The sequence below is a fragment of the Monopterus albus genome, unplaced genomic scaffold (assembly GCF_001952655.1).
Source record: "Monopterus albus unplaced genomic scaffold, M_albus_1.0 scaffold61.1, whole genome shotgun sequence".
NCBI lineage: Eukaryota > Metazoa > Chordata > Actinopteri > Synbranchiformes > Synbranchidae > Monopterus > Monopterus albus.
This window is the reverse complement of record NW_018127941.1, coordinates 1680902-1701339: the sequence shown is the minus strand read 5'-3', so window position 1 is coordinate 1701339 and position 20438 is coordinate 1680902. Positions and strand designations below refer to the sequence as shown.

The window sequence follows — 20438 nt, the reverse complement described above, 5'->3', positions numbered from 1 at the left end:
CAGAATGAGTAACATGGTGCGTGTAGTGTATTAAGCATGTGCAATAATACAGCAACCTTGCTACATTATAAGCAGCAGAATAACAAGTAGTGACTAGTGTAAATGTAAAGCTATTCTTAGGGGAAATACTCATTTTAACAAAACAGGGTCATCTCACCTTGTCATAATGAACTCAATGAGAGCTTTGGCCTTCTCGTCCTGTTCAACAGTGACATCTATCTCACTGAGGAGAGTAGGAGAGAGGTGCGACAACACACTCCCCCCTGCCCCAAGACTGATACTGGAGGATGTGGAGCTCGAGCTGAGGCCGGAGTCTGTCACAGGTGATGGCTGACAATCTGGCAGAAACTCTTTAACTCCTGTAGGAAAAGTTTCCATATAAACCGTAAACAACAAGCTGCATGGTATGCTATGTAGGCATGTCAAGAGGTGCCCCTTCTTTAAAATTGTCTAACACCAAACCTCTCTAAAACTTTGCAAAAGAAGCAGATGAACATTGGTCACATTAGGTGACAGGGAAACCTTCCTGTGTGGAGCTGATCATTGCTGCCACCCAGTGATTTGCTTTGGCAATACAACAAATGAGTACATGTAATATTCTTATTACTTTTCCTCCACTGACAATGGCAAAGCTGGACGGTGATCAGTTCAAATTTGTCAGTTCATGTTACTCTTTACTGTGTTCTTCTCTTTCATTTCTGAGCTGCACAACAGAACTGACCTGTGAGGTTGAACTCTGAAACAACAGGCTTCACAGTCAGGACCCTTGGATCATTGTAGTCTCTGTTGCGTAAAAGCACCATAGCCACAGACTGGACACCATTATTTGCTCCCTGGACAACAAGCAGATGAAGCAGCAAACGTTTGCAGTGCTCATAGACCTCCGGGTGCTGGTGATCAAACCCTTGAGGAAGACATAACAGAGATTAGATAATGTGACTATGACAAAGTGTAAGGGGTCAACTGACAGGTCCACAAGAAGATAGATAAAGACATTCAAAACAACAAAAATAAGCAGAACATTACCAATGAAAATAGCATGTAGCAAGAGGTGCAGGTAGGCACTCCACTCCACTTTGACCCCATGGTCCACAATGAGATCTGTCAGTAGGATGACTGCAATGTTGCATCTGAAAAACCAAAAAGATGGGTTGACTCAGGCAAAGAATACAGTAGTTTAGTGCAGAGGGAACGAAAGGTGGTGTTTGCTGTACCTGTGGAGCGGCACAGCAGGGGCAGTGGTCTCTGGCAAATAGTCCACCAATGGCGACCAACAGCCTCCTGTTGGAGGGAATGGAAGAGGCTCTGGCCGGTCGTGATCCATCACTTTCAAACGCCAGTTAGCATAAAGTGGCATAGAGTCACCTGGAGAAGGTTATTAGAAATGTTATTTTAACACCATTCTGAATAGTGTTAAGTGATGAGGTGCAAGAAGTTTGTTCTTACCCTTCTCTTCTTCGTAGGAGCCTCCAGAGCTGCTGCTGTAACGAGATTCTAGACGGTGGTGCTGGCAGTTCAGGTTACTGTTCAGCCCACTGTAGATGTCCAGGTGGGTGTAGCTGCAGAACAGATGCACTTGATTTAAAAAGATAGTGCCAGAAGTGACAGATTTTGCTCACAACAAACAACTTTAGTCTAATCCACTGCATCAAAATTTTAAAGTCAAATTACCTTCAACTCGTGGCTCTCAGTGTCTCTAATATAAACTTGAGATATTTTTCATCTTAATTACAAATCAAATAATTCAAATTTAAACTTTTTTACTGAGAGGAATTGTGACATATGTACAAACAAGGGGTTTTAAACTTTGATTTCTGCACTGTATTTTAGTATAGGAGAGCAACGAGAGAAGATCAAGTCATATCGACACAAACTGTATGTACTAGTGAAAAAGTTTTTATTTATGTCAAGAAGCAAAGATGCCAAGTGTCTCCATCTTACTTGCACTGAAGGTCAAATACATTGTGGTTATTGCCACGACCTTATTATACTGTATAACTTCTATCTGCTCATCGGTGCCAGTCAAGTCACTAAGTGCTGTGGCTGCAGACATTCCACACTCACAGATTCCATCTTATACTTTCTGAAACTTTGCTCCTACTTGTATTTTAACTTGTACCTTTCCTCCATGTTCGAGTCTTTGATCTTGCCATCATGATGACCATCATTCCCTGGCACCATGGTATTGCTGCTGGAGGTTGTTCCTGAGAGAGCAGAAATGAAACACTGATCATCTAAGCACTGCCAAGACCCAATTCACCATTGGCAATGCGGCCTGATCTATGAACTAGTGCATTTCTAGTGCTCATTAACCTGAGGTGACTGAGGGGATCTTGTAACTGGAGGTTATGCGATAGTAGGGGGGGTTGTCCATATGAGTGACAGCTGAGCTAACAGGATCAGTCAGTTCAAGCTCACACATCAACTCCTCCAGCAGCTGCATAGTCTTATCTCTGCCCAGGTAAACAACCACTCGTTTCACCTGAGGACACACACGTAACACAATTAGAAACATCAAGAATACGTGGCAAACGTGCACATGGGGATACCACAATGTGATGAGCTGTGGACTTACATAGGGCAAGAGGCTGGGGTCACTGTTGACTCCTGACATACTGATGAGGAAGTGTAGAATGATTTTGAGGTTCTTTGGCCAGCTGTCTGCTAATGTTGTCCATACATTCTCTATCTCTGACCAAGCAAACTCATCCCCATACTGTAAAAAAAAATAAAACCATGTCATGATTAATCTACTGCCTCAACCAACATTTCCAAAGCCATCTTATTCATGTCAGTCTGAATATGACTGAGTGCACATGGTCCATTAGATGTCTCACCTTAGCGGTCATAAACATGAGGTTGTTTAGCACCATGGCTGTCGCATGAGGGGAGCCCCAGCCCTCCCCACGGAGCCAGCGCCGGCTGTTGACCATCATGAGCTCCTGGTCCTTTACATCCTCGTCATCCTCACCACTGCCGCAATCTTCTTGTCGCCGTGCAGTCGGTTTGAAGTCCACCAGCTCCACATTGTTCATCCAAGGCAGGAGGTAGTGCAACATCACTTGACGACCACCAGGATAAGCTGTCTGGATACGCTGGCTCACCTCTGAAGAGGATACAGTAGGAAGGTAGTTGGTACTTGAAACCATTACACAGTAAAGGAACGATATCTGAATTCTAAACCTTATTCCCAACAGTATCATTACATCAGCAGTGCTTTCCATTGTTCTATGTATTGTTATAGCAAGGTGAAAATAGTTTGTGGTTTACTTTAGTGATTTAATAATAAATTAAAACATGAATGAACATTAAGATTGACTTTTGTTTCTCTGCACAGAGGTGCCATTAAAAACAGTAGAAAAGCACAAAGGAATCATGAATGTATAAGGCAGTATATTAGATTCAAGTTTACATTGTGCTAATGATGAACTACACACCATGGCCAATGCCTAATCCCAGATGTGTTCATTTGAGGGCTGCTGACAATCTCACATACAACATAGACAGCAGTATGTATGATATCTTGACACTAAATGGTTGTATCAGACTATCAGCACAAACCAAACACCCACATAGCTTGGCATAGCTAGGCTTACATGTGCTATAGGGAACCTTTGGAAAAATCTCAAGCGTTTTGCTCTCACAACCAAAGGGCAGATCCTTGTTGTGCCAGCAAATAAAATGGAAACCTATCAGTTAATGCAATAATCTCACACATTACAGCACCTTGCTGCTGTAGCAAACTGTAATGTCTCCAACCTGAGAAGATGGGCAGAGTGAGCTCTGGGTACGTCCTTGCAAGCTCCTCAGACAGCTGGTAGTAAGACACAGAGTAGAGATGTGGTAGAGGTGAGGGAGGGGTCAAGATGCCATCTGTTCGCTGGATTTCCAACTTGTGGGCGTAACGGAAGAGCTTGGGCTCCAGGATCTATTGGTTTCCAATGAAGAAACACAATCTCTTTAACAATAAAAGTGGATATAGTAGTTATGCTGCATAATGCAGATAAGCAAGAGTCGAATTTTCATGCAACAAATTCTGACCTGTAACAGTTGCATGGCCACTTCATAGATGTCCCTGGAAGAATCAGCCGCCTTGAACAGAGTTCAGCAGCACCACAGTGTCAAATTGGTAATCCCTAAGAGAAAACATACAACACATGCAGTACTTGAGTTTGTGATTAGCTGACTCCACACAGGCCAACAAACCCACAAAAACAAAAATCAAAATTAGAATCTTTCTTGGCCAAGCACAATTAGGCACATAAGCAGTTTGACTCCGGTACAAATGAGCTCAAGCTAAAGCTGGGAATATGTAGTACCTGTTGTGAAAGACATTGGCAATGGCCCTGAAGCAGCCCGCAGCCACACGACGGGAGCCGGTGTAGCAGCGGTCCACAGCCCAAAACATGAGGTTACTCTGATCTGGATTTAACTCCAGCAGCAGCATCACAGCCTCACAACCAAGCTGGTGAACCTGTAGGAGACCACACATCAACTCTTAAAACCACAGGGTGATGACTCCACACAAGCCTGCTAAACTTTAGAGAATATTTCAATATGTACCTATTATATTAATTAGCATTATTATGGACACAAAATATGCTGTCAAGCTGCAAACACAAAACACCTGCCATATGGACCATTAATACAGAGTAGGCAATGACAAAATCATTTTGTAAATGCTACACATGAAGCTTCTTACATGTTGCTTGCAGAATCACTAAACAATAATTTACAAAGGGAAAAGGTTTGTTTTAAAACCAAAATACAAATGTTGAAATATATTAAATGATAATTTTATTCTTAAGTGCTTTCTAAAAAAAAAAACAAAAACAAAACTTAATGTGTAGGTCTTTATCTGAATAGAACTGTTTGGTGCCGACCTCTTGCAGTACTTCTGAACACCACTGTGTAGTGATAGTGCCATGCATGTGTATCTGTGCTACCTAACTTTGACCTCAGCAAGTCTTGAGATACAATTGGACCAAACCACTTGCTCTCCATAAACAAAACAACAAAAAAAGAGCATGATGCTTATTGTGGCTGCATCACTGCAGACATTATAATTACATAATTACATATTGGTCTTGTGTTGATTGCCACCACTACATTCATCCATATTTTATGACCTAATAAGAGGTTTGATATGCTTCAACAAAGACTGCACAGGTTGAAACACTAAGCAAGTGCATTGTTTCCAAGACAATATATGCTAGTAAACACCCAGGCTTTACTATTTCTATATTTTTAATACGCTAAATAATACATGTACATGTTACATGTAGTTGAACATGCAAGACTCTTCTTTAGCAATGTATATTCCTCTAGCCTAACATGCAGTACTCAGCCACATGGCCTGGCCAGACTATCGAAGACATTGTTAGATATCATCAAAGAAGGCTTAAAAAAGTCTCAACCTTTTTGTCCTGAGAATCCAGGATGTTATCCAGCCACTTGTACAAGTAGCCATCAGAGGAGAGGCCAACATTGTCAGCTACAGGGCCACAACACAAAACAGCAGACATGGCCTGGGAGATTGAAAGAACTGTTTGGTCATCAGTAAGTACGGATTATATTGTATGCAGATATTTAGATCTTTACATGGGGTGTGTACCTTTAGCGCACAGTACTGATGGCGATTGATCTGCATATTTCTGTCACTGTAGCGGTCCAGGGGAGTAAACATGATGCTGAAGGGCCCAGCCCAGTGACTGAACAGCATGAACAGACTGTGTCTCAGTGACTGCTGGGGGAAGATGCTCCTCCTCTGGTGAACTGAGTACAGCATGTAATGAGAGTGATACATATAAGGTACTTTTTATTTTTATTACTCTAATATTAGACAAATACTGAATCCAAACAAAAGCTCATTTTAAACTGACATAAATGGGGGGATTTAATAGATATACCTGGGACATTCTGTATGATATTTGCCACGAGTGCACTGAAGTGGCAGCGAATGTCCTTCAGTGTGTCCGAGTCCTTGTCATTTTCAGCCTCCAGCAGTTGCCTGGTCAGATCAACATACTCCAGCAGTGTGCTGTTCAGAGAATGGCTCTCTCCATCTAACCCTCCACTGGCTCTGTAAAAAGAAAAGTAAAGTCAGAAAGAAATATCACACTGCTATGTTTGTTGAGCAAATCTATGAATGTACAAAATGATTTGTAATAATATGGTTACTGGATAAATTCATTGTGGATTACATACATCTGACTGATGACACCAGCATCAGCCAGCAGCTCAAATATCCGGACCAGCTGGACCCTGAGGATGTCACGACGCCTGCGTCGCTTCATGTTCTGCAGAGTAAAGCAGATCACATTTAACCTCAGTAAACTGTCTTTTAATAAACACAGAATGGTGACAAACGTTTCAGAGCGATCAGTGAACAGGACTTACTTCAGGTCTCCTTTCTAAAGCTTCTTTGATGATGGGATTTAGCTCCTCCATCAAGTCTCTGAAAGATATGAAGTTCAATAAATACAAAATGCTATATATGACAGGTACATCATGGTGTATACTTGTATATGGATCATATCAAGTGATGTTTACCTGAAAACTATGGGGTTGGTCCTGCCAAGCCCCAACACAAGAGACTCTGTGATGTCCATGCTCTCAGAGCGCATCATTGGAACAATGTGTTTGAAGAGGGAGGAGGGGGACGGAGTGCCAACAATCTATTAACAAACACAGAATGTTATGGCTGAAAAGCAAAAATAAATCAAGTCTAACAACTATTCATTAAGAGTTCCTATGTTGCGGGGCTCCTTTATCTGCACTGCATTCATCCTTGCTTTTTCTACAACTTCAAAACCTTTCAAGACTTGGAAATTAGCAAAATATCTTTTTGTGTATTCAAGACCCTGTAAATGTCTGTAAATTGAGTGCTGTCTAGGCAGGTGCTCCTGACCTTTGAATCATAACTGTAGCCACTGTCTGGCGTGGATGCCAGTGTCTCAGGTGGGGAGCAGCGGACGGAGCCAGAGGTGGAGGATGATGAACACATGGAGGAAGAGGCGGAGCTGCAGCAGAGAATCAGGTAGTTCCTCCAAAGGCCAATATAGGAGTCACTGCTGCTCAGACTGTTCACCTTTTTGGCATTGATGGGGCTACTGCAGGTGGACATACAGGAAAGGTCAGAGATTAATGAAATGACATCAAAATGTCAGAACAACACTGAGCTGTGGGCCCAGAGAACAAAGCAGCTGCCTTCTGCCCGTTTGTGTTGAGGCCTTCATATGGGACAGCATGTTTCATCACTATGTCATTCATTTATTACTGCCGCCAAGGACGCTTTGCTTTTACAGCCTTTGTTTGTTCATAGCACAGCTGAAAAAGCAATGAATGGATTTTGATCAAGTTCTTTTGGAGAGGTAGGGTATGGCCTAGAGAACAATTCATCCCACCTTTTAAGAGCTTCTTCACCATTTGAAGATAGGGCCAATTTCAATATTTTTTTGCTATTAACTCCATACAAACCTGCAACGCTTGGAGAAAAACTGCATCCACTGTGACAGAAAAACACACGCACTTACTCCTTCCAGTGGTAGAAGGAGTACTCAGATATCCTATTTAAGTAAAAGTAAAAATAACACAATATAAAAGTACAAGTAAAAGTCCTGCATTCAAAATATTACTTAAGTAAAAGTACAAAGGTATTAACACCAAAACATACTTAAAATAATAAAAGTACTCATTATGCAGAATGGCACATTTACCATTAATGCATTTGGATTAGAATTATTTATACATTTAGTGTTCATCACTTTAATGTTGCAGCTGGTAAAGGGGTAGCTAGTTTTGACTGGCTTATATGGTTATGATTTGAATTACTGCAGGGTAACAAGTACATTTTCCACCATACATCAATAAAGTCTTGTGATTATAGTGCATTTTTGTAATAAATGCAGTGGAGTATAAAGTACAGTATTTGCCTCTAAAATGTAGTGAAATCGAAGTATGAAGTAGCACAAAATTAAAATACTCAAGTGCAGATATCTCAAAACTGTACTTAAGTACAGTACTTGAGTAAATATACTTAGTTACTTTCCACCACTGGTTACACAGACATATAAACAGAAAGCAAAGAGAGGAAACATACTTGATGTCAACTTGTGGAGACAGCAGCTGCAGACGGGTGTAGGCAAACATCCAGGCATAGTTGAGGGCAGTGGGGCAATGTTTGGGCAGGTGCTCCTGCCGCAAGTAGCAGGACAAGCTGATGACCCAAGGGTCCTGGCCCTGAGTAACGTGGGCAAACACCCAGATGTGTGAAGGGCTAACCACATCAAACTGGTGGCTGATGGGTGATGCACTCCACTCAGCTAGTGTCTGAAGATCAATCCCACTGGGACAATACAGGAGGCTGGTCTACAGAGATAACCAGAGCAGACAACTTGAAATCTCAGATTGGTGCAAGTTTTATAATTCTCAGCATAAGAAAATGCATTTATACCTGGTCAGCCCCTGTAAGATGAATGAAACTCTCCAACACTGACGCACTTAATTTGTCCATTATGTCAATGGCCAATTCCTCATCCCCCTGAAAGATCGAGGAAGAATAAATGTAAGAAAACAGTGCTTACAATAAAAATGTGCTGCAGACTTATAAATATTGGATATTAATTGTTAAAACAGCCTCAATATATGAGCTCAAACTGTGCTACCTGCCTGTGGTGAAGATAATAAACAACTGCATACCAATCCACTAACCTTTTGACTACTGTAGTGTCAGATCCCTAGTCAGCTGTTCAGATATTGGGTGAGGGCTTGACAACAGTCAGTCACAACAAAATGCACCATGAGTCTAAAGTAATTACCTTGCCAATGCCCAGTGCAGAGTGCAGTGCACGGACCTCTTTGAGGACATTAACAGCCAGCCTACGGGTGGCAGGGCGGCAGCTACAAAGTACCACCAGTGCTAAACCCTCCACCACATGCAGCACACCTAATGGAGGATTACGCTCCAGGGACAGAGAATGACCACTGCTGGCATCCTATTTAAAAGAACATGCGATAAAATTACTTAGTAGTTTAGGACATTTGATAAGACACTTGTCACATTATAAATACAAACTACACTAATGCACACAAACACACAAAACCAACACATTTAATACAGCTGACCAACCTGTGCATCATGGCTCTTATGGCTGCTCTGCACTGCCTGCTTCCACTGGCTGATAAGCTGCAGTAGCATCTTGACAGCATTGTCCAACAAAGTGGGATGGACATCAGTCACCTCTCGAACAATGAAGTAGACAAAGCCTGAAAGTACATCCTCTCGCCACTCTGGGAAATCCATCATCAGGGCCTGAAGAGTAGTAAAGGCCAGGCCACGTAGCTCCTCATCCATATGAATGGTCAGTCTATAGAAAAAGGAGCCAGCAGGGAGAAATATTTTAAAAGATATGGAGGTAACCAGACCTAGAGCAGATTACAGAAGGGTCTGCAGTATGGTTAAAGATGGTGAATTACTTGGCTAGGAGCTCTATTAGATCTTGTCTGCTCATGCCATCTGGTATCAATCTAGGGATGGCGGCCACACACGTACGAAACAGATCGATCTTTGGTTTCCTCTCTCCCCTGCAAGACAAACACCTCATGAGAACCTGCTACAGGGTATAAGTACCTGAATCCTCAGACAGCAACACTAAAGTAATTTTATAAATTTAGGTTGTGGTTACACACGTGATCATGTCCTCAGGCTCCTTGTTGGACATCTGTACACTGGTCATGCTCATGGAGCGTCCCACTTCCTTGTCCAGGTGTCGCAGGATGTTATCTAAGGCCTTTCTTACTTGTGGGTAGTACAGTGACATCCCTGAAAACACCCAGCATAGTCATTACACTCACAGCGAAAGAAAAACAAAACAAAACAAACACATATTACAGTTCCTAAAATTTCCCCCCTCATGGCCAAATCTTACTCCAAATGACAAGTTTCAAGAATTGAACATACCTATGACCCTTGCTTCTTCATCAGTGAGGGTGGTGTTGAGGAAGATCTTTTTGACACGCAGGGTGTTGCCAGAGGGCATGATGATCCCTGTAGTAGGCATGGGAGGCTCCCCATCTTTCTGCTGTAGGCTGTCAGCAATCACCAAGAAGGCTCGCAAACCGATATTCATCCTCTGGCAGGGCAGACAGAGGGAGAGGATGAGAGAGAGCCCACCAACACTCCAACAGTATCACTACAAGTGTTATGTATACATTACCTCTGGATTGATGGTAAAGGTTTTGTGAGACTTGCCCACACACAGGAGGTCATAGATGATCTCTTTCATAGCAAAGTCGAGTCTTTCCTGTGCCAACAACCAAGAAAACTTGCAATTACTAACACAGTTACTAGATGGTTTTAGCTCAACTGAAATCTAGTTCTGTCAGTTCATGCTCCAAACCTACCTGAGCTATGAACTGGATGATCTTGACAAAGATGTTGAGGGGCGTGTCCCTGGGCACCACACTGCGGGAGCCTTTGGGGAAAAGTGCTGAAATGATGCTGAGCAATCGACTACAAGAAAAAAACAGGAGAAATTTATGAACATACTTAGTGCTTACCACAGGGCATTATTTAAATTACTTTTACTTGATCGTTGTGAATTGCACAGGGTTAGATTGTGTGTGGACAGTGAAAGGGAGGATCAAATCACAGGTGGCCCTGGAACTGACCTCTGTGTGACTGTATTACTCTCACACTTGATCCTGATGATATAGACCCATAGCAGTCTGTAAAGTGACTCCAGCGCTACACGGGACATTTTGGGGTCTTTGTTCTGTGGGTATAAAAAGAATACTATAAGCCACTCAATACAATTCTGACAGTTTCATTAGCCACACGTTAGACTTGAGAGATGAGGTTGTTATTGTCTGGAGAAACTCAGATGGAACATATTAAACCTGGGAAACTGTATGTACAGCCATCATTTTTCAGTCACAGTGCTCAACTTCTAAAGAGTCACTGACTGATGTCTGAGCACTGAAAGCTCACATGGGCTGATGATTATTAAGCTTCAGGGCTAAAGATGTTATTTATAAGATGTATTCATCAGTAAATCTAATAAAATACAGCAATGTTGGAAGAAATGCTGAGTATGGAGTCAGTCATTCTCAACTAGAGGAAGTCAATCTTGGGGGGTGGGGAGTCATTTTAATGCAATGCAAACATTCAATTATACAGAAATTAGCTCCAGGAACAGAAGGTTGAGGTTTGGGATTTACCAAAAATATATTAAGCACCTGAACGAGACCTCTTCAATTTTATATATAAAAACCTCACTGTGGCAACATCTCCTTAGACATACATAAACAACACAGCACTGAAAGTCTCTATTGTGATGGGGAAATATTTTCAACCAACAAGGAGTTTGACACTGTACTGTCCATCTGGTAATTTACGGTGAAGACACAGCTAAAGGGCAGAGATCATCGTGGCCCGGCCATGCCTACAAATTAGTACAGATATTGCTTATTGGGAGGGCATGGTGAAAATGCGTATGCATACGACACACCATGGCTCAACTGAAACATGCGATACCTTAAAAGCAATAGGTGGAGAAGGCAGATATTTCAAATACTGGACAAATAAAACCAAATAAAATCTAGGGGGTAAGCGTGAAAGCTTACCATTATTTAGGTCAAGTGCTATACTAAATTGTAAACCACAGTTCAGCAACTAGATCACTGTGCACACACAAATGTGCCAGCTCCAGGTCAGCTTTTTTTTTTTTCATGATCATATTTATTTATTTTTCAAGGATTTAAGGATCCACAATGGCCTTGGTAAAAAAAAAGAAGATAAATCAATTAATGAAGTTTCCATTTAAACAACTTACACTCAGTTGTACTGTAGTTTCACTTCTGTTTCTCCAGTGTTTTTAAAAACAGGTCTACATCTTTCCCAAATTATGCTAATACATAAAATAACAAGAATTTTTCCACCCAGGACTGAGCCTCACATCTGGTACTGAACACTGACTAATGATCAGTCATTCTGTTTTAATGTATTTACCTAAGCTAGTAAGTTTTATCTGTGGTAATCCAAGTTCTTAAATGTCATGTACAAGTGTCAGAGACCCCACTGCATAACAAAGATAGATTTAGAACACCTCTCACTTTAGTGCTGTGCACATCAAGGATGTCCGTGACACACTGTCAGTTAACATAATAAAAAAATATTAGTCAGCCCTAATGTCAACAGCCAGTGTGGCAGGTACTGGATTGTGCAACAAGATAAAGCTCAGCGCGACTGCTGCCCGTTACTCTACTACAACTCCAGCACAAAAACCTAAATGCAGCACTGCCACAACACTTCAAAACACTCCATAAAAGCCAAATACATTTATTTTTTCATGCTTCTATGACCTTTCTCTGACCATCTGGTAATAAAGAGGGGAGCACAATATTGAATTTTTAAACCAATGTTGCATTAATAGTTTCTATCATTTAGTTTTGGTTAACAGCTAAACTTTGTATTTCATTGCAATATCAGCACATCTACTGTCATTGACTATAAATGTAGATAGTTGACTAACAACATGGAATCTGTATCATTGAAGGGTTCATGCAATAATGGACTTGTATTTACAACTGAATCATTCACATATCTAATATTGCTGATATCATGGATAACTTTGGCATCAGTCCTCATACAAACAGAAAACAGATTAAGGATTTTTTTTTTTACCCACTACCAATGCATTGAGTAATTTATTGTAGATCCCTATTAAACATACACACATATCTGCAGGAAAAAAAAAAACAAAAATGTAACCATAAAGTCACTGCTCATATACAATGCAAACCACCTCGACAACAAAGCTAAGGCAATGTCACAAGTTCCATGTGTTTCCCTTCAGTACTTTTACTGAGTAACACTTCAATGTCACTGTCACAACAGAGAACAACTCACTAGCCCATTAGTCAAGCAGGAACTTCACTACCCTATGTCCTGGTCAGGAGACTGGAAAGGAACGCCAAGCTGGGCGCTGACACCAGATAACTCACCTGCAGCGTTTCAATCTGCTTTCGGATGCTGTTGTTAGACGGCATCTAGAGCGAGTCAATGTGAGAAAAAGATCAAATGACAGGAGACAAAGAATGTAGGGTTTGGGGAGGGACACGAGCAGGTTATAGGCAAAAACAAAAACAAACTAAACACATGACAAGAGCAGTTCAGAGTATCTCTACTCTTGCCTGTGATAGTACCTAAAGCAACCTTTTTATTGAAATGAAACACAATGGACTGTTTTACATGCCACATGTGGAATTTACATCCGTACAGTTATTGGTGGCATGTTACTGATAAAAAGTCAGTCCATTTGTAACTGATATGGGATAAAACATTTCAACACAGAGTAAATAAAATCCTAATTGTCAAGTGCAAATGCAAAGCAAAGTAAGGTGTGCTGTGGTCTGGAAATCAGACAGTGGGACAGAGAAAGCACAAACAGAGGAGTGGACAGAAATGGAACACAAAAGAAGGAGGAAAAAGACTAATGATGTGAATAGAACATGGTACAAAACAAACAAACCAAAAAAAGATGATGTTTCACCTACACATTCGACAAGCAGTGACTCCCAAGTCAGCAGTCCGTTCTAAACCATCTCAAGCACAAAGTTCAAATCGCTGCATCTTAACCCTGAGACATTGGGTTTCAAAGTAGGGCTGCACAATTATGGTTATAAATTCTCCATTAATTTGTAATATATTGTTAACACTATTACTAAACAAGGTTAAAAAGTTGTGATAACTATGTGTCTCTATTCTTACTGCAGCAAATGTTAAGTCAAATAAATAAAGCAAACCAGGCATTGAAAACATACAGAATGGAAAATACTGTATGCAAGTGGATTAGGAAAAGTTAATTCATCATACCATCATATCAAAAGAGTCATTTTACTGACAAAATTAAGTCCTGTTTTGTATAGTGGCTATATACACCTGTTGTAATTTGGTCCTAAAAGCTCTATTACCTCTCCAACTTTACTTTAATTTGTCACATGTATACAGTTACAATATTCAAATGATTTAATTTGTTAAACATGGTGGAAAGGGTTGATATATTGCTTATATTTTAATTATATGGTTACAATAAAATTTATTAACCATAATTATTAACATTATGGTTTATAATATGTTGTTTTTTTTTTTTATTATGTTTAGGTTAGTTAACCTTTGAATCGCAACCTTTCCATATACAAGTCTGTGTTTTTGTTATTAGTGTATTGAGTGTTGTTGTGTCACTAAGGCCAATTCCAAATCTCAGTAGTTTCAATGGCAAAAAAGTTACTTTAGTCTTTATACCTATTGTGAGTATAATGATTGCTTCATTGTGAAGCCCAACTCCAACCCAAAACAATCGATAACAGCTGGTTTAACTTGTCAGTTTGTCCTTATACTCAAGAACAGCCACGGGGTTAAAGGCACTGGTTGGGCAGTAAGCCCTAAATCACTGAAATCCTCACTGCAGTCCAGCCATCACACAAACCCATAAACATATCTCAATCAAGGAACCAGTATCACCACTCAGAACACGGTTTATGATTTTTAAATTAAAGAAATCTAAAACAATTACAAAGGTGAAAGCGACTACTGGAATGATGTCACTGCGAAGACGGACGGCCACTGAAATACATCAGAAAATACCATCACAAAAATGCAAACGGAAATTAATCCAGCCCAAGATCATACAGTCTCCACAGAAGCTGATCAACGTAGAATGGAAAAGACAGTCACTGGGTCGGTCAGTCAATCAGTGATTTTGGTCAGTCAGGCTTTATGATGGTAGGGAACAGGAGGAAAATAGGTCTGATCTGTTCATAATTGGTTTACAAGGAGTCATTAAAAGACCTGAGCTAAAACAGCACTTGAGGTACCATAATAAACAAGGTACACCGCCCAAGGTGTAGGAAGTGTTTAAAAAGATGTCACAAGCTGAATTATTTCATTGGCATCTATGAAATGGTTAAACTGGTGAATATCTGTGACATCTAATATTCTTTTAGTGTTTACATGTTGAGCATAATTGAGTTTAAAATGGATAAAATCTTCAGCTTCTTTTGTTTAAACAAAGGCTCTGTTACTACCTTATTGGATCAAGTGCTATTCCTGTCCAGATCTGGTTGTTGATAATGGAGGGGAAAGTACATTATGATCTTTAGACAGAACCACAGAGCACACCCTTTGCAACGTCTTAAATCAGTGGTATTAAGCACATACTATATCATAATATCAATATTAAATTTTCCCTTTACAGTAACAATTGTTGATGGCTTCATTCATTTCTATTAAAAAAAAGACCAAAATGATGATCTCACATTTAAATGGACTAATTTCACTTTATACAGCCACAAAATATCATTTCAGGCTTCATAACATGAATCATAAGAATTCTGCGGTTCAAACTGAATTAGACATTGTCAATCCAAGTGTGGTGCCCTTAAAATACTTTCATCTGAAGAACACAGTCATTGTGCTACTCTTTCGAGCTACAGAATACCAACTGTCTGAAGTGGATTGGTGGTAAAGGCTCAGGCTGGCAGTACCTTGAGGTGTGAGAGGCAGTTCTGGAGGAAGATGTGCCAGTTGTTGAGGAAGAACGGCTTCTGACTAACACACAGCAAGCATGTTACCAGGGGATACAGTGCCTGGGAAGAAAAACATTGTCAGTATCAAAAAGCAAAGGAATAAACCAAGACTGAATCTTCTTGCACTTTATGACACATGAAAATAATTGAGAAAAATCTTAAAGTGCTCTTCAAACAGTTTTGGAGCTGGTCTGTAAACATAAAAGACTAAAGTCCAATCCCATGTCTTATTTTTTCACGCCTACCCCTCTGTCTGAGTTTACCCTCAAAACGGAGTTACAAGGAGTAGTGGTTAAAATCTTCCCCTATAAAATGGGACAACCCTTCAAGACTTTTATGCATCATCAGTAGTTAATAATCGTCAAGTAAACAGACGTGGAAATTTTGAACCACACAATACAACTGTGGTGATTTCTGTTGTGTAGTCTGTTGTCAAGCCAAAATAAAGAATAAATTTATTGTGAAGGTCTATAGCACAACTGTTGATCCCTCAACTCACATCCTGCTAATAAGATGTCACTCAGACATCATCATAGGTCAGGCATCAACGGATCACAATGAATAACCTAAAAGTGAAAATAGCTAGAGGTGAATACAAAATTGTGTACAAATACATCATCGAAAGCCAAGTCACACATATAAGAGAAGTTCGTTGTGGTTACAGACCATGAGAACGGTACCAAAAAGTGTGTTTGACAGCCGCAAGCTAGGCACATCCTCACTCAGAAAACAGCTGCACAGTCTAGGTGTTCATCAACAGACACTTTTCAAAGAACCCAACTCTCAGGCACTTTAAAGTAAATGACTAAGTGGCCAACTGTTTTAATTACAGGTAGGGGTCAGGTCGTGGATCTTAAGTTAACAGGTCGGTCTGGATTTCATTTAGAAACAACTCCGGGTAACGGGTCGGGTCGGCTTTGTGGGTGCAGATTTTTAAAACTGGACTCATGCAATGTTTCTACAAAACAAAACAAAACAGAACTACAATTGCCATAAAAGTGAAATGACTTGAGACAGTTTAAATTGATGAGATTTACTTTCTGATAGTGATTAAATAGAAAATCCTATGTAACAGGAGGCCTTGCAAATCACCTGAAAACTCTGATAATCAACACAACACTGCCACCATGACCGGCTCAGCCAAGGTGAGGTTAATGTAATGCTGCCGTTAATTGGTATCGGCTGGACACCTTTAACAAGTATGAGTAGAGTACTAGAGGATGGTACCAGACCCGATCTGCATCGGTGCATCCCTAGAAAGAAAGGAGAAAAAAAAACAAAAACAAAAACATAGGAAGGTAGAATTCTTACCAAAGAGTGCTTCTTTCTGGAACTAAGGTCAAATGTCGTCTGGTACAGCATCTCCACAAAGTTCTTCAGGCACGGCACATTGACTTCATTTTTCACCGCCTGAGGGTGAACGAGTTATTGCCATTTATCTCAAATTGACAAAATTAAATTCAGAGATTCATTTACAGAGTGCAGAACAGTGAAAGCAGTTTTAAATGTTACTCACAGCTGCAACAGGGATGAGGATCTCAACAAAAAGGCCTGCTAGAGCATGCTTTATGTCCTTATCTTTGACTTCCAGGAAATACTGGGCACACTCCTGGGACAGAATACAAAAGGCACACATGTAAAGAACACAGAGGATACACCCAGAAACATATACAAACTGGCAGGAGATGGTACTGTACAGTTTGAAACAAGCAATCAAGATTAGGACAGTGATATTACCAGTCCTTGTCCAAGTAACTGTTATAAACTCCAGTTCAGATTTGCACCCCCATTCCAGCAGTATCTCTTTTTTCCCTTGTCCCCTTCTTTGCTTTATTAGCCTCTGCTGTGAAGCACTTTATAACTGTACTGCTACAATAACAGACTGCAGAATAGAAAACTGTGCCCATATTTCTGAATCAGCCAAATATCTGTACAAGCTAAAGTCTTAACAAAATAAAACCTACATAATAGATGTTGAACAATCTGTAATTGAAAGTATTATGACACAGCTGATGCTGAACCAAAGACTGATGCTGACATGACAAGAAAAGATTTGTATAGCATTCGTATTCAAATTTTTCCTCTATAGGCTGACCACTAAGGCAAGGAAGGAATGTTTAAATGTATTATTGACATATTAGAAGACAAACGTAACTGTAATGAGTGTTGCTGTTTAAATGTCAATGCAAAGTGTAAAGTGGCTATACTGCTCTGACAATGCAAGATCATTATGTGGCTAAAAACCATATGTGCAGAAGCAATGTGGTGAACATAAACTATGGTATATTTCAGTAAAACATTAAGTCACGAGTTTGTTGCTGTAATAAGGTTAAAAAAAAAAAAAAGGTACTGCCTCAGTCAGAGCTCTAAGCAAAGCCTGAAACACTTCTTGGCAAATGTCACCGCTGATCATTACTCATCTAGCTTTATGAGACGTTGTTGTAAAAAAAGGGGGGGCGGTGTTAAAAAAAAAAAAAAAAAAAAAAAAAAAAAAAAAAAAAAAAAAAGCAGCCTGGTGCAATTCAGCAAACGTACACATCAGCCATTCTTACTGTAGGCACACTAACAAATATATATAAATAAACAACAATAATTTACCTGCATGAACTGAAAAGAAGCCTCAAAATCCTCCACAGGATACATTTTAACCCGGAAGAACTTCATGCCCATGATTAAACTGATGATACTCTGGACTACATAAGGACTCTGCTCTTTGTGCCTGAGCTCATTCAGTTCTGTGATGAACTTCTTCCTCACTGCCTGAAATCTGAGCACACACACACAAAAATGCATTTACTCTTACAAAAAACAAACAACAACAAAAAAAAAAAAACTGTTTAAAGGAATAAGAGAGGTTAAAGATGAGTGAGAATGCGATACATAGTAAATAATTAAGCTAGAATTTAGCTAAGAGGCGCAACTTATTCTGCTTACTTTGACTGTGTAAGAACTCCAATGACCTCAGCATACAGGTCTGCGATAATGTGTACATTGCCGGTGTTGGGGCCGCAGTACCTGTAAATTGATGAAACATATCAAGTCTTAAACAGACAGACATCTATTATGGCACAATTTGTACCAAACCACTGATGATACATCATGTTTCATTTATCTGTGTCACTGCTGAGTGTTGATATTTACCCCTCTTTGTGTTTAAAGTGCTTGAATGCCAGGTTTAGAACTTCATGTACTAAAACATCCGGCACTGGATGAAGAGGAATCTATGATGTAAAAATGGAATCATTAGTCTTACCAGGAGTACTGACAGTCTTCATGATTTACCTTTGCTACCATTCATTATCCTGCCTAAAGGGGCAAAGCCAAGGACAACTTAGCTCTGATCTCCAGGGATCAGGTTTTAGTTCACAGGGGTTCTTAGACTTGAACAGCTCACTTCAGAAACAGACTCAGCTGGGAGTTAGTATTCAAGCCATTCATTTATTTACTTTGTTCCCTGTGGGGAAACGCCTTACTAACAACACAACAGTTCATTTCTATACCACAAAAGATCCAAACTAAGCACAAAAGAAAGTTTGCACACACCAATCGGTGAGTTGTATTTATTTCCAATTGTCACACACATGCATAGTGGGAAAAATAAAAAGACACTTTAGCTATGCCTTCTTCAGTGTGCAATAGTACCTGTTCTTCTGTTGGCCATTTTAAAGGAAGCACCCATCGTTTCCCAACTCAAGTATGTTGGTACAGAAAATGTGATGCAACCATGGAGAGGTGGTCTACAGAGACTACTACTACTACTATGTAAAACATTAAATACCATATGTCCTCCTAATTTAAATGAGAAGGTTGACCTGTCTAATTTCCTGTAACAACTTCCAGAACATGGTTCTTACCTCTCTTAATACTGATGCGTGCCTTACTCTACAATCACTTGTGATTTGCTGTTTTCACTGATGTGTACAACAGACACCATCATTAGTCATTGTAGTTGGTCATTATGTTTTTGGAATTGCCAATTTGATCAACATCATTATTGTATTTACTCGTGTAATCTGTAGATCTGTTTGTGTAGACTGTCTAGTTTTGTAAGGGTGTGTATGATTTTGTTTTTGGTGGCTAAATGTGGACTGAATTACTATTATAAGAAGCCTTTTGAGGTTTCCAGAGAAGCAAATCTGAGGACGACACTGATTACAGAGCACCTTGGTGCACCTGTTCGTTAACTGACTGACACTCACTGTTGGTGACATACAGTATAACCACATATACAAACACTTTCTAGATAGTTAAGATAATGTCAATATCAGGTCAGACAGGTGCACTGCATATCCCCTTCCTTCTATAAACATTGTATAGTCACATGGCCTTAACCGTGCAACTGGCAAATACTGTTTTATAGATGCTGTAAACCAACATCCAACACTGTGTGTGCCAGACCGCTTACCTGTTTTAGAACTTCCACTGAAACTAAACAAAAAATGAAATCTATGGCTAAGTCTCTCCGTTCCAGAAGATAATCTTTGTCCCGGTGTTGCTCATCTCTATAAACCATGAGGAAAAACAAAAAACATGTTAACAAGGATACTGCAAGCACAACTACTCTTCAGACAAACAAAACAAGTGAATAAATAAAGATGGCATCTTACCCTTTGGACTTAGTGCTGGAGCGAGGTCTGTACTCATAAGACTCATCTTCAGTGCCACTCTGACGCCGGTACCAGTCAAGCAGTGTGCGTAGTAGGGAGGGCAAACAGTGTTCTGCTATTGAGCTCATAGAGCTTATTAACTGGAAAACAATAAGATTCCAACAATAGAATGACCAGATTATTAAAAGTAAAGACACATTTTCTGTATTTTTCTAGCATGTAAATATTTGTATCTGTCAAATA

General features: G+C 40.0%; 1 protein-coding gene across 1 annotated transcript in view; it reads right to left on the bottom strand.

Annotated features, from left to right (window-relative positions):
* fryl (furry homolog, like) overlaps window positions 1-20438 on the bottom strand; it is a 52051-nt gene that overhangs the window by 20782 nt on the left and 10831 nt on the right. Inside the window, 38 exon segments of the mRNA XM_020603423.1 lie at window positions 158-359; window positions 722-904; window positions 1027-1130; window positions 1215-1365; window positions 1447-1559; window positions 2120-2204; window positions 2314-2482; window positions 2576-2716; window positions 2838-3106; window positions 3760-3928; window positions 4042-4102; window positions 4104-4136; window positions 4320-4474; window positions 5418-5528; window positions 5615-5775; window positions 5910-6082; window positions 6208-6299; window positions 6400-6457; window positions 6553-6677; window positions 6911-7112; window positions 8102-8370; window positions 8456-8542; window positions 8820-8996; window positions 9131-9368; window positions 9478-9585; window positions 9691-9823; window positions 9962-10133; window positions 10218-10304; window positions 10405-10513; window positions 10672-10775; window positions 15547-15648; window positions 16900-16998; window positions 17105-17197; window positions 18187-18355; window positions 18523-18603; window positions 18730-18809; window positions 19994-20090; window positions 20196-20335. Coding sequence (XP_020459079.1) covers window positions 158-359; window positions 722-904; window positions 1027-1130; window positions 1215-1365; window positions 1447-1559; window positions 2120-2204; window positions 2314-2482; window positions 2576-2716; window positions 2838-3106; window positions 3760-3928; window positions 4042-4102; window positions 4104-4136; window positions 4320-4474; window positions 5418-5528; window positions 5615-5775; window positions 5910-6082; window positions 6208-6299; window positions 6400-6457; window positions 6553-6677; window positions 6911-7112; window positions 8102-8370; window positions 8456-8542; window positions 8820-8996; window positions 9131-9368; window positions 9478-9585; window positions 9691-9823; window positions 9962-10133; window positions 10218-10304; window positions 10405-10513; window positions 10672-10775; window positions 15547-15648; window positions 16900-16998; window positions 17105-17197; window positions 18187-18355; window positions 18523-18603; window positions 18730-18809; window positions 19994-20090; window positions 20196-20335 — 5102 coding nt within the window.